The 13928-nt window shown below is 40.5% G+C and overlaps 1 protein-coding gene across 1 annotated transcript in view; it reads right to left on the bottom strand.

Annotated features, from left to right (window-relative positions):
• Nucleotides 1–13928, bottom strand: part of TOGARAM2 (TOG array regulator of axonemal microtubules 2) — a 112806-nt gene that overhangs the window by 43570 nt on the left and 55308 nt on the right. The window contains exons 13-16 of the mRNA XM_060244460.1: nucleotides 12926–13084; nucleotides 3925–4042; nucleotides 3616–3713; nucleotides 836–1034 (exon numbers count right to left, since the gene is read on the bottom strand). Of these exons, the coding sequence (XP_060100443.1) occupies nucleotides 836–1034; nucleotides 3616–3713; nucleotides 3925–4042; nucleotides 12926–13084 (574 nt within the window). The remainder of the gene's footprint in view (nucleotides 1–835; nucleotides 1035–3615; nucleotides 3714–3924; nucleotides 4043–12925; nucleotides 13085–13928) is intronic.

The raw sequence follows: 13928 nt of genomic DNA, 5'->3' as shown, positions 1-13928 counted from the left end.
TAGAGTAATGGATTCTGTCAAACCTGCCACTGTGCTGCATCCTCGGGTGAGACAGACCAGAGAAAGCAACAGTATTAACAACAGCTGCAGCTGTGTAGGAGGGAAATAAGGACCCCCACCACCAAGTCGTTTCACCATCTCTGGGCTGCCTCCTTAATGACCAAAGACAGAGATGAGGTAGGGAAAATGGTCACAACCAGCAATTATTTTTACTAAGGTAGGACATTATAGGTTGCAGAATATGGAGGGAATAATCAGAAAGGGATCAGCAGCATATAACCCATGATGAAAACTGGAAAGCAATGAAATCTGGAATCTGTATAGGATGAGGTACTATATAGCTGCTCCTCAGTTCTCTGAAAGCATTCCATGAAAGTCAGGGTGGCGCAATGATTACAGTGTTGGGCTAGGATCTGGGAGACCCAGTTCAAACTCCTACTCTGCTATGGAAGCTCACTAGCTGACCTTTGGCCAGTCAAGTTCTTTGTCAGCCTAATCTACCTCATAGGGTTCTTGATAAAACAGAGGACGGGAAAATGACGTAAACCCATTTTGGATCCTCTACTGGGAAGAGAAGCAGGGTATAAATAATAAAACTTAAATACATTTTTCATTATTCTGGTAGATTCTTGTTTAAACAGTGCTGAATTTTGAGCTTTTTCTCTTCTCACAGGAATGAGGAATAAGGAGCAGCACTGTTAGGGAGGTTTCCTCCAAAACAGCTACAAAATGGAATGTGGCCAGAACAAAGTTCAGTGATTCAAACTAGAAAAGGATCGGGCCAAAATGAACCTATATTAAAGCTACTGGGATGGCATGAAAATATTGCCCATACCTGGATGATATTTGACAAGACAAGCTGGGGGTTGTTCTTACAATGCTCTGCCAGCAATGTTATGCCTTCCATTCGTATCTGAAATTCTTTGGCCACCAACATCTTATTCAGCTCTTTGAGTTGTTCCATTACTTCTACACTGCAAAGGGATGAGCGGTGAGCCGTGGGTTGTGGCAAGGCTAGGGTGCTGGAGACAAACCTGGTGTTGAAAATTACAGGTTTTAAAAATTTTATTACCTCTCAATGATCTAGAAATTATGTTATCCAACACTATTATATGAAGTAGGCATCAAAAGAAGCAAAAGACAATATCTGAAGTTCTAAATATGTAATGAACATTAAGTGCAAGACCTTTTAATTTTATTTACTTTGCATACCTTGCTCTAGCTGCAAGGTTGTAGGTGCATGAATGCGTAGTTATCAGGTAAACATGGAGCTAATGAAGGCCATGTAGGGGGACAAAATTAGGAAAAGTAAAGTGTTGTGGATTTTAACTTTGACATAGTAGACCTAAGAATTTGCTTCTTCATTCTTGTGTGAATCTACAAACACACTGTTCTAGCCATGCATTTTTGCAATTTTCTGTTTCAGTCTTGAAGAATAACTTATGCCCAGAATAAATTCTAGAACAAGTAAAACAGTTTGTTACAATTAGTCACTGGGATGTTCAAAGGTGTCTTACTTACATCTTGGCGTTAGACAGCATGAACTAGAAATTTTAATAAAGTCATGTGTTGGCTTATGTAACAGCTTTTCTATAAACTGGCCAAATCCTACAGCCTCTAAATCTCAAAGATTTGGAATGCAGTGAAATCTGCCTTTTGGGCAAAGCCCTAGCAAGAGACTTAAAATGTAACTTTTATCCTTAAAGTCAACTTAGGTAGTATAGGAATGACATGTCTCTTTTGTCCTCTACATACCTCCTTTGCTAGAGCTGCTACAATGTAGATGAACGAAGGCCTATGATAAGATGCAGGAAAGAAGATGGAGTGCATGATTAGCGACCCAGAAACACCTAACTCTAGACAGTAAGGAGGATAGCACACACACTTGCATAATGCAACCCTGTTGCAAGACAGGTATCTCTAGGCTTGCCATCCCCCAGTTGGGAACAGGAAGAAGCCCAAGGCTCATGGAGCTAAAGGCTTGTACACTAAATATTAAACATCATTAAACATGAGTAAACAAAAGTTCTTTCAGTTTCATAAGGGAATAATCCCACTTTTCTATAAAATCCAGAAATGCAGACTTGACTGGAAAGCATACAAAGTCCATATGAAAGTTCAGTTTTTCGGAATGGAACTCCCATTTCTTAGTAGAGATGCTTATGTTGATATTGAATTCTCACTGGGTCCAGGTACAAAGCAGCGACAAAACACTAGCCAGATTTTCGTTTCCCACAGGATTCGTTTCCCAAGGCTTCCTCAGGATCTCATGCTTTTAGGACTCTGGCAGTTGGCACCCCCAAAAGTTTTCCCTTTGTCCTGAAGATGGTTTTGCTCTACCCCTCCGCATAGTAATGTCGCACAACATGCCTTCGTCACCCAGAAGTGAAGTGGGCACACCAGGGGTGACGCTCTGTTTTTTGGGCAAAACTCAGTGGTTTGAGGGTGATTTTACCATAGAATTTTGCCCAAAAACCAGCGTACTGCCCCTGATGTGCATATGTCACTTCCAGGGGCGTTTTCGCACTCACCTTCAGCCGGCGCGACCCCCCTCTTCACCATGCAGGATCTGCGCGGATTTCGCACTAAACGCCGCGGAGCAGCCGGAAGAGCCGGAAACTCCCGGCGCTTTTGCGGCGCAAACGGAAACCGCCAAAAAGCAGTTTCCGTTTGCGCCGCTTTTGTGCCGGGAGTTTCCGGCTCTTCCGGCTGCTCCATGGCGTTTAGTGCGAAATCCGCGCAGATCCTGCGCGTGAAGAGGGGCGTCGCGCCGGCTGAAGGTGAGTGCGAAAACGCCCCTAGTGACATAGGCATGGCGTGCCACATCACTTCCAGTGATTGAAATGCTTCCAGTTCCCAGAACATCCACCCATCTCCCTGCCAGCATCTCAAATGGACCTGGCAACCCTAAGCATCTCTTCTATAAAGGGCAGAGAGAGGTAGAGATGGGCTGTGGAAGCATCATGTCTAATTACTCCTGACCTTGCCACCACCAACTCTGCCTCTGGATCATGATTCTGGTTCTTGGACTGTATCTGGGCCTTGACTCCTGGATTTGTCCTGAACCTGCTTCTGTCACTGACTCCATGTACAACCTAAGACTGGACTCTGACCATGCTGCACCGGATTGTGTCTACACCTTGGCTGACTTGCACCTTTACTGTGCAATGCGCTCCACCTTCTCTGGAACATATATCACATTAAAAAGACAGCAAATGGTAAAAAGAAAGGTACAAGCTCTCCTCTTATGTATCCTTTCTACATGTCAAAGTGTAAAAAGCCCACCTTGACATAGTCCACTGGGTTTTTGTGAAAACTCACTTTGGGTTAAATCCAATAGAAAGTTTTCACTAACAAAAGGGCAGACAATTTTTGCCATTTCTCCCCTCCCACTGCAGATCCCAGGCTCCCCTCACTGGTGTTCCTGGGATCTTCTGTCCCCAAGAATAGCATTTTGCACTGCAGCAGACAGGAAAAGCTAAGGAAGTCCTGCCAGGCTGACAGAAATCTCTTCAGATAATTGAGACTTACTGCAGAAACTGAGCCTTCATTTTCAGCCCACCTTCAGGAGATATATCCTTATAGACAACAGAAAACCAAATTAATGTTCCATACCCATCATCTGAAAGCGTGTTGTCCAGTGTCAAACTACCACTTTTTGACCCTCTTTGGCTTTTTGCTGAAGGAGCTTGGGATGACTGGTCTTCTGTCCTCTAGGTTAAAAAAAACAACAGCCTTTTTAATTAAATGGCCATTTCACACATTCCACTTTTTATAGTGTTATCAACCTTCTTTGTAACGTTTGAATGGAAGAGGTGGATACATAAACATGTGCTTCATTCCTGTGTAACAAAAATGTGTTTCGTTCCTTTAAACACCTGACTGGACTTGTATTCCAAATATTTTTGGTGCCTTCATACTTACCTTCTGCTTAATTGTAGCCATGACATCACGTAAGTCATGTGATGGTGGACACTGCTTCAAGTACTCATTAAATTTTGAATGGGATATCAGTATGTTCAGCATCTTCCGGCCATAAAATCTAGTGTAGAAAGGAGAAAGTTAATTTATAGCATTTGACAGCAAAATCTCATCTTCAGGTTTCATTGAACCATTCAGAAACTGGGTAATGGCTCCTGCTGAAGTTTGTATTGCTACTGAAATGCAATACAAATTGACAGATTGTTTGCAAGGTCTTTTATTCCTTTCAAACATAAATTGTTGTAGTCATCCTTCATTCTTTTATAGCTAACAGAGTTTTCTACAGATGAGATAAAAAGCAGGAGATTAATAAATATCAACGTATCTAATGTATGTATTCATTTGTTTTCAGTAGTGTATTTCCTGCTTTTCTTTTCAGGGAAAAGCCCAAAGCATTTTGTTGGTTCTGTTTACTCCTAAGATCTATCAGATGGTATAGGTTCTGCTTTGTGGAATAGGCCTAAGAGGTAATACTTATGTATGTTAATAGGAATGAAAGCATTTACTCGGTTTTCATGCTGTAAGGTCTCTTCAGTACTTTCTGTAACACATTAGTAAACGGGGATTTCAGTTCCACCTGCTATTACTATACAGATCTCTTTTAAAGAACAAAGCTGCAGGGAATCAGCATCTTCTATAATAAATGTTCAAATGTATGCATGCAAGTGTGACAGACACTAAATGGCTAAAGCTGTAACCTGGTAGGAGAAACTTTTTAAAAACAATAAATAACTTTAATTAAAATTTCATATATATAATACAGATTATAAACAAAAATATCATCATACAATATCAAGAACAAGAGAAGTAATAATATTTATACTAAAGTTAAATTTCAAATGTGATTTTAAAGAGATATTAACATACAATTGAAAGAAAATATTTCAATGAGGGAAATCCTACTGTAAAGAAGATACTTCTATATCCTAGCAAAGTAAATTATTACTTTAAGAACTGTGAATAAATTTAATAAAATTCCCCAAATTAGTATTTTTTCTAAAATAACAACTACTACTATTACTACTACTGATAATAATAATTCTTGCACTTGGAGGTGAGAAATAAGAACCTTGTGATAGTAGGAAGAGGGGAAAAAAAGAAATCAAAAATGTAACCAGGAGTGATATGTACGATTAGATGGGAGGAGGTTATGGTTTGACATATTTTATTTACCTTCTATTTATATCACGCCCATTCCAAAATAGACTCAGGGCGGATAACAGTCATAATAAAACCAACAATCTCAATTATAGGTCTAAAATGATAAAACAAACAATTTACAATTTAAAACAAAATATCGGTGCTATACGGAATCTTAAAGCATAGGCGAATCAGATTATATTAGATAATAAATTCATAATACATAAATCCCAACACTGGGGCCCAAATGGCTACGAACTATTGTAAGACTTATTAGAGTAAAATGAGCATAATCAGAAGCTTGCAGCCTGCAGCGTAACTTCTAGGCTGCTTCTGCGCTGTTTGCCTCCCTGGGAGGGAAGAGTCAGAAGTCGCCCGTTTGGGCGTGCAATGTGAGGGGCGGGGCTAGCCGCTTTAACAGCTAGCTCCACATTCCCCTCAGTTCATTCTGTCGTTGATTACTTCAACGCTTCTGTTCTTTCTCCATCTTTCAGCATTTCATTGAAAGATGGAGAAAGAACCGTAGCATTCTAGTAATGAAATAAATTAGAGAAAGCCTGGAAAACAGTGTATAGTAAAGAAATAAGGCACCATCAGACTACTGCATTCAAAATTAATAAGACGGTCCCAGAGGAAGGATCATAAGGATCCAAAACGAGAACAGACTGGTTTTGCATCATCGGACTGTATTGTTTGGAAAGAACCTGATATCATCTTATGGACAGTAGTGAAGTTGTGTGCTTTGGATGATATTTGTCACTGAATTTGTTACTGAAATTTACATTGTAATACTATGTTGTGAATGGAAAGTATTGTAATTATATTTTGATATTGTTTTGTAACACGGAGAGTATCTTTTCTGTCAGGAACTGACACCAAGCCAGCCGGAACTGCGTTCCTATGTGTTCCTGCTCAAAAAAAGCCCTGCTTTCACTGCTGGTGGGAATGAACCTGTCATTCAGCATTTTTGGAAGAGTATCTTTTCTGTCATTTCCTGATTGTTAACCTCCGTGGTCCCGGCATTGTTTGGTGTTAGTTCTGACTGGATTGGTGTCATGGGGTGTGGCCTAATATGCAAATGAGTTCCTGTTGGGCTTTTTCTGCCAAAAAAAGCCAGTGTGAAACCAGGTGATGTCAAGGAGTATGGCCTAATATGCAAATGAGTTCCTGCTGGGCTTTTTCTACAGGAAAAAGCCCTGAGTGAAAGTAAGTACCTACAAAACTGCAGTTCTTCCAGCAAAGTGGGCTTGGTTGTGGGTTAATCAGATTAAGTTTTCTGGAGGAATAATACCAATGTGCCATAATTTTAAAAAACTGAAATCAAATACTGAACACAGGAGAAGAATTTACAGGAGATTTCCAAACATTCTGCCATGTATTAAGGGAGATATTTTTATTAAGCTCTTCTTCCCATGCTCTTTGGTATCGTAACAGATGAGTACTATTGGTAGCTAACAAAATGTTGTACATTTTAGTCAATGATCTTTTGATGGAAGAGTAGGTAAATAAAACTGATTCAAAGCTAGTTAGCGGTCTGCAAAAAACATCATTACTTGCCAGATGATCAATCATATTTTTCAGTTGTAAATATTGAAACCATCATGTCCTATGCGTCTGTCAAAATAAGACTTTACTCTCATTCTACCATTAAGTGCCAAATCTGCTAGATGAGCAATACTGACTTGTTTCTATTCATCAAAGGCACCCAGTTCTTTTCCAGGCAGAAACCAAGGTTGATTAGTAAACACTGCAAATTGAGATATAGCTAGAACCAGGATTGACTTCTTACAATCCCAGAGATGTACCATTGCTCTTAAAAATATATTTTCACACAGTGCACGTGGACAAAGTGATGCACGACACCAAAAAATTTCTTTTAGATTTAGAGGGGCTCAATAATAATTTCTCAACCATCATGCAATCCACAAGCAGATCTTCTTGAAGGATACATGGAACATTCACAAAAATGGAGCCGTGGCAACAATGTTTTAATGATGGTAGACCAATAGCTCCCATATTAGCAGGTCTAAGCACGGTACAGCAGTTGATTCTTGGTTTTTTATATGCCCACATGAAGGACGATAGAGTATTTTGCCATTTGTTAAAATTAACTTCTGGAATGAAGATTGGATGTGCAAGAGAAAAAAACAGGAACAGAGGAAAAATGAAATTTTTAATCAGATGGATATGGTCTGGAAAGGACAGTTGAAGCAAGTCTCAGTCTTTAAGCTTCTCTACAACATCAGAGTGTAACCCCAAGGTATTTTCAATTGTCAGTACACCGTGTAAACAGAAATATTTGTTTAATAGAGTTCATCATTGCAGGAGATACTGAAATAGGATAAATCTCAGATTTCAAGAGGTTAATACAAAGTCCAGATATTGCCCCCAAATTATATAAATTTTGCGTATCAGGAAGAGAAAGAAAAGGATTTGAAACATATAAAGTGATGTCATCTGCATATAAACTAATTTTATACTCTCTTCCACCAAGCTGAATTCCAGAGATTTCATTGTTTCGAAGTTCTTGAGCAAATGGTTCGATAGCCATAGCAAAAAGAAGTGGAGAAAGAGAGCAGCCTTGACACATGCCTCTTGTTGGGTGAAAGAATGAAAAATTAAAATCATTGATCTTCACTCTTGATTTAGGTTCAGAATGAATTGAATTGAGAACACAGAGAAAATTGGGGCCAAATCCCATTTTATGCATCAAAGAGAACATGCAAGATACCTCCAGAGAATCAAAAGCTTTTTCAAAATCTAATGCCAATATTAAAGCTTCTGGTCTGAGAAACCTGAATGACAAGGAATTAAAAATTCTTCAGTTGAAACTGTCACCTGAGAGTTGAGAGGTAACAGTGAGAGCGCAAAGCAGATCATGAGAAGACAAAGAAGGATCCTGAGTTAGGGAAGTGGGATGTGTAGTCCATTCCTATCAGGACTGAAGGAAATAGCTCCTAGAAAACGGGGGGAAGGGTGATTCCTAGCCAGGAGGTAAGGAAAGAAACTGGAACCTTTATTAATATTCCTGCCTTCTCTAACTTTAGTGTCTGGGAGACAAAGAAGCCTATACTTGTTTATGTATGCAGAGGCTGCCAAGAAATCTCAAGTTTTAAAGATCTGTTTGAATAACTGAAACAGTTACTTGTTTGTGACAACTTATCTGGTGTTTATTTTTATACAAAGTTACCTCATTCCCGTTTCCTGTTTACCTCATGAATCTTAAACTGACCATTTCCCTTCAAAGAAAAATAAACTGATTATTTATTTATAGTTTATTTTATCAAATTTATATCCCACCCTTCCCTGACGGGCTCAGGCTGGCTAGCAGTTTGTCAGTTTTGATATGCCATTATATTGCATGAAACTATCGAACAAGGACAAAAGAAGAACTTTAGTCTCTCCCTCAGTTCCCAGGCTGGATACAAATTTACCAATATACATGTGGGTGGGACAGTCAGAGAAAAACAAAAAAAGAAAAAGAGGTTGTTCAGATAAGATAAAGGGAAATCTTGTGGAAGGAGGGCAAATTTATCATAACAAGTCTGTCAGTCAGCTTTCTTCTCCTGACCTGTTTTGCCAGTGTATGCAAGAGACATCAGAAATTTAAATGCATCCTTATGCTTAATTTGCATACTATCTAATATTTCACAGAAGAATATAGGCAACAGCAAAAGCTATGAAATACATATCTCATGAATAGACAACTATCAAAAGTCAAAAGATCCAGATTAAGTCTGGCCTGTTTCCTGAAATGTATAACGTGTAATATATAATGAAAACTACAATCCTAGAAGCTCAGATAAAATATATACCACAAGTTAGGAAAGGCACAAACAGGTATAAGAAAAGGCCTGCATGGTTAACAAAGTAATGGAAGCTGTAAAAGGTAAGAAGGACTCCTTTAAATGGTGGAAAGCTAGTCCAAATGAGATTAATAAAAGGGAACACAGGATGTGGCAAATCAAATGCAAGACTGTGATCAGGCAGGCAAAAAGGGACTATGAGGAGCATATTGCAAAAAACATAAAGACTAACAATAAAAATTTCTTCAAATATATTAGAAGCAGGAAACCAGCCAGGGAAGTGGTGGGGCCCTTGGATGACCAAGATGTCAAAGGATTACTGAAAAAGGATAGGGAAATGGCTGAGAAGCTGAATGCATTTTTTGCCTCCGTCTTCACTGTGGAAGATGAGAAGTGTTTGCCTGCTCCAGAACCACTTATTTTGGAAGGGGTGTTGAAAGACCTGAGTCAGATTGAGGTGACAAGAGAGGAGGTCGTACAACTGAAAGACGAATTAAAAACTAATAAGTCACCAGGTCCGGATGGCATACATCCAAGAGTACTGAAAGAACTCAAAGTTGAACTTGTGGATCTTCTGACAAAAATCTGTAATCTTTCATTGAAATCTGCCTCCGTTCCTGAGGACTGGAAGGTAGCAAATGTCACCACCATCTTTAAAAAGGGTTCCAGAGGAGATCCGGGAAACTACAGGCCAGTCAGTCCTACTTCAATACCGGGAAAGTTGGTAGAAAGCATTATCAAGGACAGAATGAGTAGGCACAATGATGAACACTAGTTATTGAGGAAGACTCAGCACGGGTTCTGTAAGGAAAGATCTTGCCTCACTAACCTGTTACATTTCTTTGAGGGGGTGAACAAACATGTGGACAAAGGAGACCCGATAGCTATTGTTTACCTTCACTTCCAGAAAGCTTTGATAAAGTTCCTCATTAAAGGCTCCTTAGTAAGCTCGAGAGTCATGGAGTAAAACAATAGGTCCTCTTGTGGATCAAAAACTGGCTAATGAGTAGGAAGCAGAGAGTGAGTATAAATGGGCAGTCTTCACAGTGGAGGACGGTAAACAGTGGAGTGCCGAAGGCTCAGTACTGGGTCCCATGCTGTTTAACTTGTTCATAAATGATTTGGAGTTGAGAGTAAGCAGTGAAGTGGCCAAGTTTGCAGATGACACTAAATTGTTTAGGGTGGTGAGAACCAGAGAGGATTATGAGGAACTCCAAAGGGATCTGTTGAGGCTGGATGAGTGGGCATCAACGTGGCAGATGAGGTTCAATGTGGCCAAGTGAAAAGTAATGCATATTGGGGCCAAGAATCCCAGCTACAAATACAAGTTGATGGGGTGTGAACTGGCAGAGACTGACCAAGAGAGAGCTCTTGGGGTCGTGGTAGAAAACTCACTGAAAATGTCAAGCAGTGTGCAATTGCAATAAAAAAGGCCAACGCCATGCTGGGAATTATTAGGAAGGGAAGTGAAAACAAATCAGCCAGTATCATAATGCTGCTGTATAAATCGATGGTGTGGTCTCATTTGGAATACTGTGTGCAATTCTGGTCACCACACCTCAAAAAGGATATTATAGCATTGGAAAAAGTGCAAAAAAGGGCAACTAGAATGATTAAAGGTTTGGAACACTTTCCCTATGAAGAAAGGTTAAAACGCTTAGGGCTCTTTAGTTTGGAGAAACGTTGACTGCAGGGTGACATGATAGAGGTTTACAAGATTATGCATGGGATGGAGAAGGTAGAGTAAGAAGTACTTTTCTCCCTTTCTCACAATACAAGAACTCGTGGGCATTTGATGAAATTGCTGAGCAGTCAGGTTAGAACGGATAAAGGAGGTACTTCTTCACCCAAAGGGTGATTAACATGTGAAATTCACTGCCACAGGAAATGGTAGCAGCTACAAGCATAGCCAGCTTCAAGAGGGGGTTAGATAAAAATATGGAGCAGAGGTCCATCAGTGGCTATTAGTCACAGTGTGTGTGTATGTGTGTGTGTGTGTGTATATATAGCTGGCTATGCTTGTAGCTGCTACCACCTCCTGTGGCAGTGAATTTCACATGTTAATCACCCTTTGGTGATTCATATATATATAAATAGGACACTGTGTGACACAGAGTGTTGGACTGGATGGGCCATTGGCCTGATCCAACATGGCTTCTCTTATGTTCTTATGATGACTAGGGGTGTGCAGTTTTTTTCCTCCCCCCCCCCCTTTCAGGTATATTAAACCGGGGAGGGGGGGAGAATGGGTTTCCTGAAAAATCACTGGTCCCAATACTGGTGCAGCATTCGGTTCCAGGATTTGAAGAAAATCCTGAAGTTTTTTCAGGCCCAACAGACCCTAGAAGAAAAACATTAGGAAAAATTGCACACCAGAAACTGATACTGGGCTGGCTTCTCATGCAGCCTAGTTTAAACTAGACTGCAAGAAAAGCCAATGCCAAGCTGAGGCAGCACAGAGCTCTTAGCTCCTGCTGCCCCAGTTGGTCCTGGGCTGGCTCCTCTTGCAGCTCAGCTTAAGCCAAGCTGCAAGAGAAGTCAGCCCTGGGCAAGGCAGCAGAGAGCTCTCAGCTTCTGCTACCCCAGCCAATCCTTGCAGCTCAGTTTAAGTAAGCTGTAAGAGGAGCTGGCCCCAGCCAAAGCACCCTGGAGCACTCAGCTCTTGCCACCCCAGCTGATCCTCTCTTGCAGCTCAATTTAAATCAAGGTGCAAGATGAATTAGTCCCAGTTGAGTTGGCACAAAACTCTCAGCTCCTGCCACCTCAGCTGATCCTCTCTTGTAGCTCCATTTAAACAGAACTACAAGATGAGCCAGCCAAGGCAGTAAAGAGCTCTCAGCTCCTGCTGCTCCAGTTGATCCTGGACTGACTTCTCTTACAGCTTGGTTTAAACCAAACCAGCCACAACCATGGTGGCAGGGAGCTCTCAGGTGCTGCTGTCCTGGCTGATTCTGGGCTGACTTCTGTAAGAGGAGTCAGCCCCAGCGGAGGCTGATCCTGGGCTGACTTCTTTTATAGCCCAGTTTAAACCAGGCTGGAGGAAAAGCCAGCCAGTCCAAAGCCAAGCTGATGGAACCTGTCTTCTGCAGCCTCTTTAAAGTTTAAAGGGACTGCAGAAGCCCATCAAAAAGCTGAAAGGCAATAGCACTCTGCTCCTGCTTCTTGCTGTTTTTTGATCTACCAGTAATTTTTGAATGTATCTTGGATTCTCTCTGGATTTTTTTCATTTTTCCTGAAAAAAACTGGATACATTTGGGATGCTGAAATATATCCCATTTTCAGCTCAGGTAGATTCAAATGCATACCCCTACTGATGACATGTATCACCTATTACTTTTCCTCAACATCTAATTTAATGGCAGGGACATTTTTACTGACTTGTAACCATATATTTTAATTAATTTCCATGTATCCTGACTGTTCTTGCAAAGCTTGTGCAATATATTAAGTTCATTGTTAATTCAAATATTTACTATAAAAATAGCTCCTTTCCCCAGGTGTGATTATAGAGTTGGAATCGACTGGTGCTTGCACAGGGGACCTTTCCTTTCCTTTTCTTACATCCAATGGCTTCTTTGCTAAATTCTTCTAGGAAAGTAGAGTTTTAAAAAGCAAGTAATTGTCTCTTTAGCTGGCCAATATCATGTGTGTATGCTACTCTGTGGCAAAGTCTTTACACTCTCTAGAATGTCTATGTCCAGCCACAATTTCTGAACTATTAAAGCATGGCTATAGCTTTTTGAAATTTGCTTCTGGTTAAAATGCTGTTACACGTTTCTCTTTTATAAGCCCTACATTAAAAAATAAATTTACATTTGTAAAAATTAAATTGTGTTAGCTGGAGGTGGGAGTGACAACTCAGCCCAGTGGCCCATACAACATTTATGTAGTCAAAGGCTTCCAAATAATTTATATTGCAGAGCAACACTTAAAAGATTGCCCCTCCTGTTATTACACACTACAATATCCCATCTTTTAGAAGGAAAGGATGCTGTTACCTTGTGTCTTGATTGCAGTCCTGAGCAAGTTTGATCAGTGTCAGCACCAGCATTTCCACACTCTCACGGCTGCCTGAAAGCAGCTTCTTAGCCCCAATTTGTTCCATAACTGTCAATAAGTGTTCAGCAGCACATTTTCGAATAAGGGGATTACGATGGCTGGAAAGAAATGATATTAAAGCAATCAGAAACAGGATGCTCTTTGACCCCAAAGCAAGAAGAGCTGGGCCCTGGAAAGCATGAATGGCTGGTAGCAATAAGCACTCTACTTTGATTAGAACAGAGGGTCCACCCCATTTTTCCACACAGTGGCAGCTTCCCTTAGAGAAGTTCATCACTCAGGTGCCTTAACAGGCCCTTTAAGGGCCCCCAGTGTGGTTGCCAGCAACTCTGCCACACTACAAATACATTACTCATAGCTAAGAAGCCAATTACCTTAATAGAGACACAGAGCAGCTGACTTGCTGGTAGTATAAGAATCTATCCTAAATCTCTCTGACTTGGCAATGCAGGTAATCATGGAGCACAGAAAGTATAAGAAGGTGAGCTGAAGGACAATGAAACACAAAGGAATGGAATTTCCCAGCATTTTTAGCCAGAGGGTACACAATGATCTGATCTGAATCCACAATTTTGTTTTATACACAGAATTATTAAGTAACCAGAAATTTATGTTCACATTAAGGGGCTACACTATACACAGTGACACACTTTATACATGCTGCAGCCATGTTTTAGTTGTTACATGCAGATAAAATGAAGGGTAAAGGGGGCAAATACATATTCTATATTTCAGTGGAACAGGCTTCCTCAGGAGGTGGTGGGCTCTCCTTCTTTAGAGGTTTCTAAACAGAGGCTAGATGGCCATCTGACAGCAATGCTGATTCTGTGAACTTAGGTAGATCATGCAAGGAGGGCAGAAAGGGTTCTATCAGTGCTTAGTTCTCATGGCCTTTTTCACACACCCAAGGAAATGCTGTTTGCCACTTTGGCAGCAATTTTT

This window comes from Heteronotia binoei, chromosome 1 (assembly GCF_032191835.1).
Source record: "Heteronotia binoei isolate CCM8104 ecotype False Entrance Well chromosome 1, APGP_CSIRO_Hbin_v1, whole genome shotgun sequence".
NCBI lineage: Eukaryota > Metazoa > Chordata > Lepidosauria > Squamata > Gekkonidae > Heteronotia > Heteronotia binoei.
The sequence above is the reverse complement of the archived record's forward strand: the minus strand, read 5'-3'. Positions and strand labels throughout refer to the sequence as shown.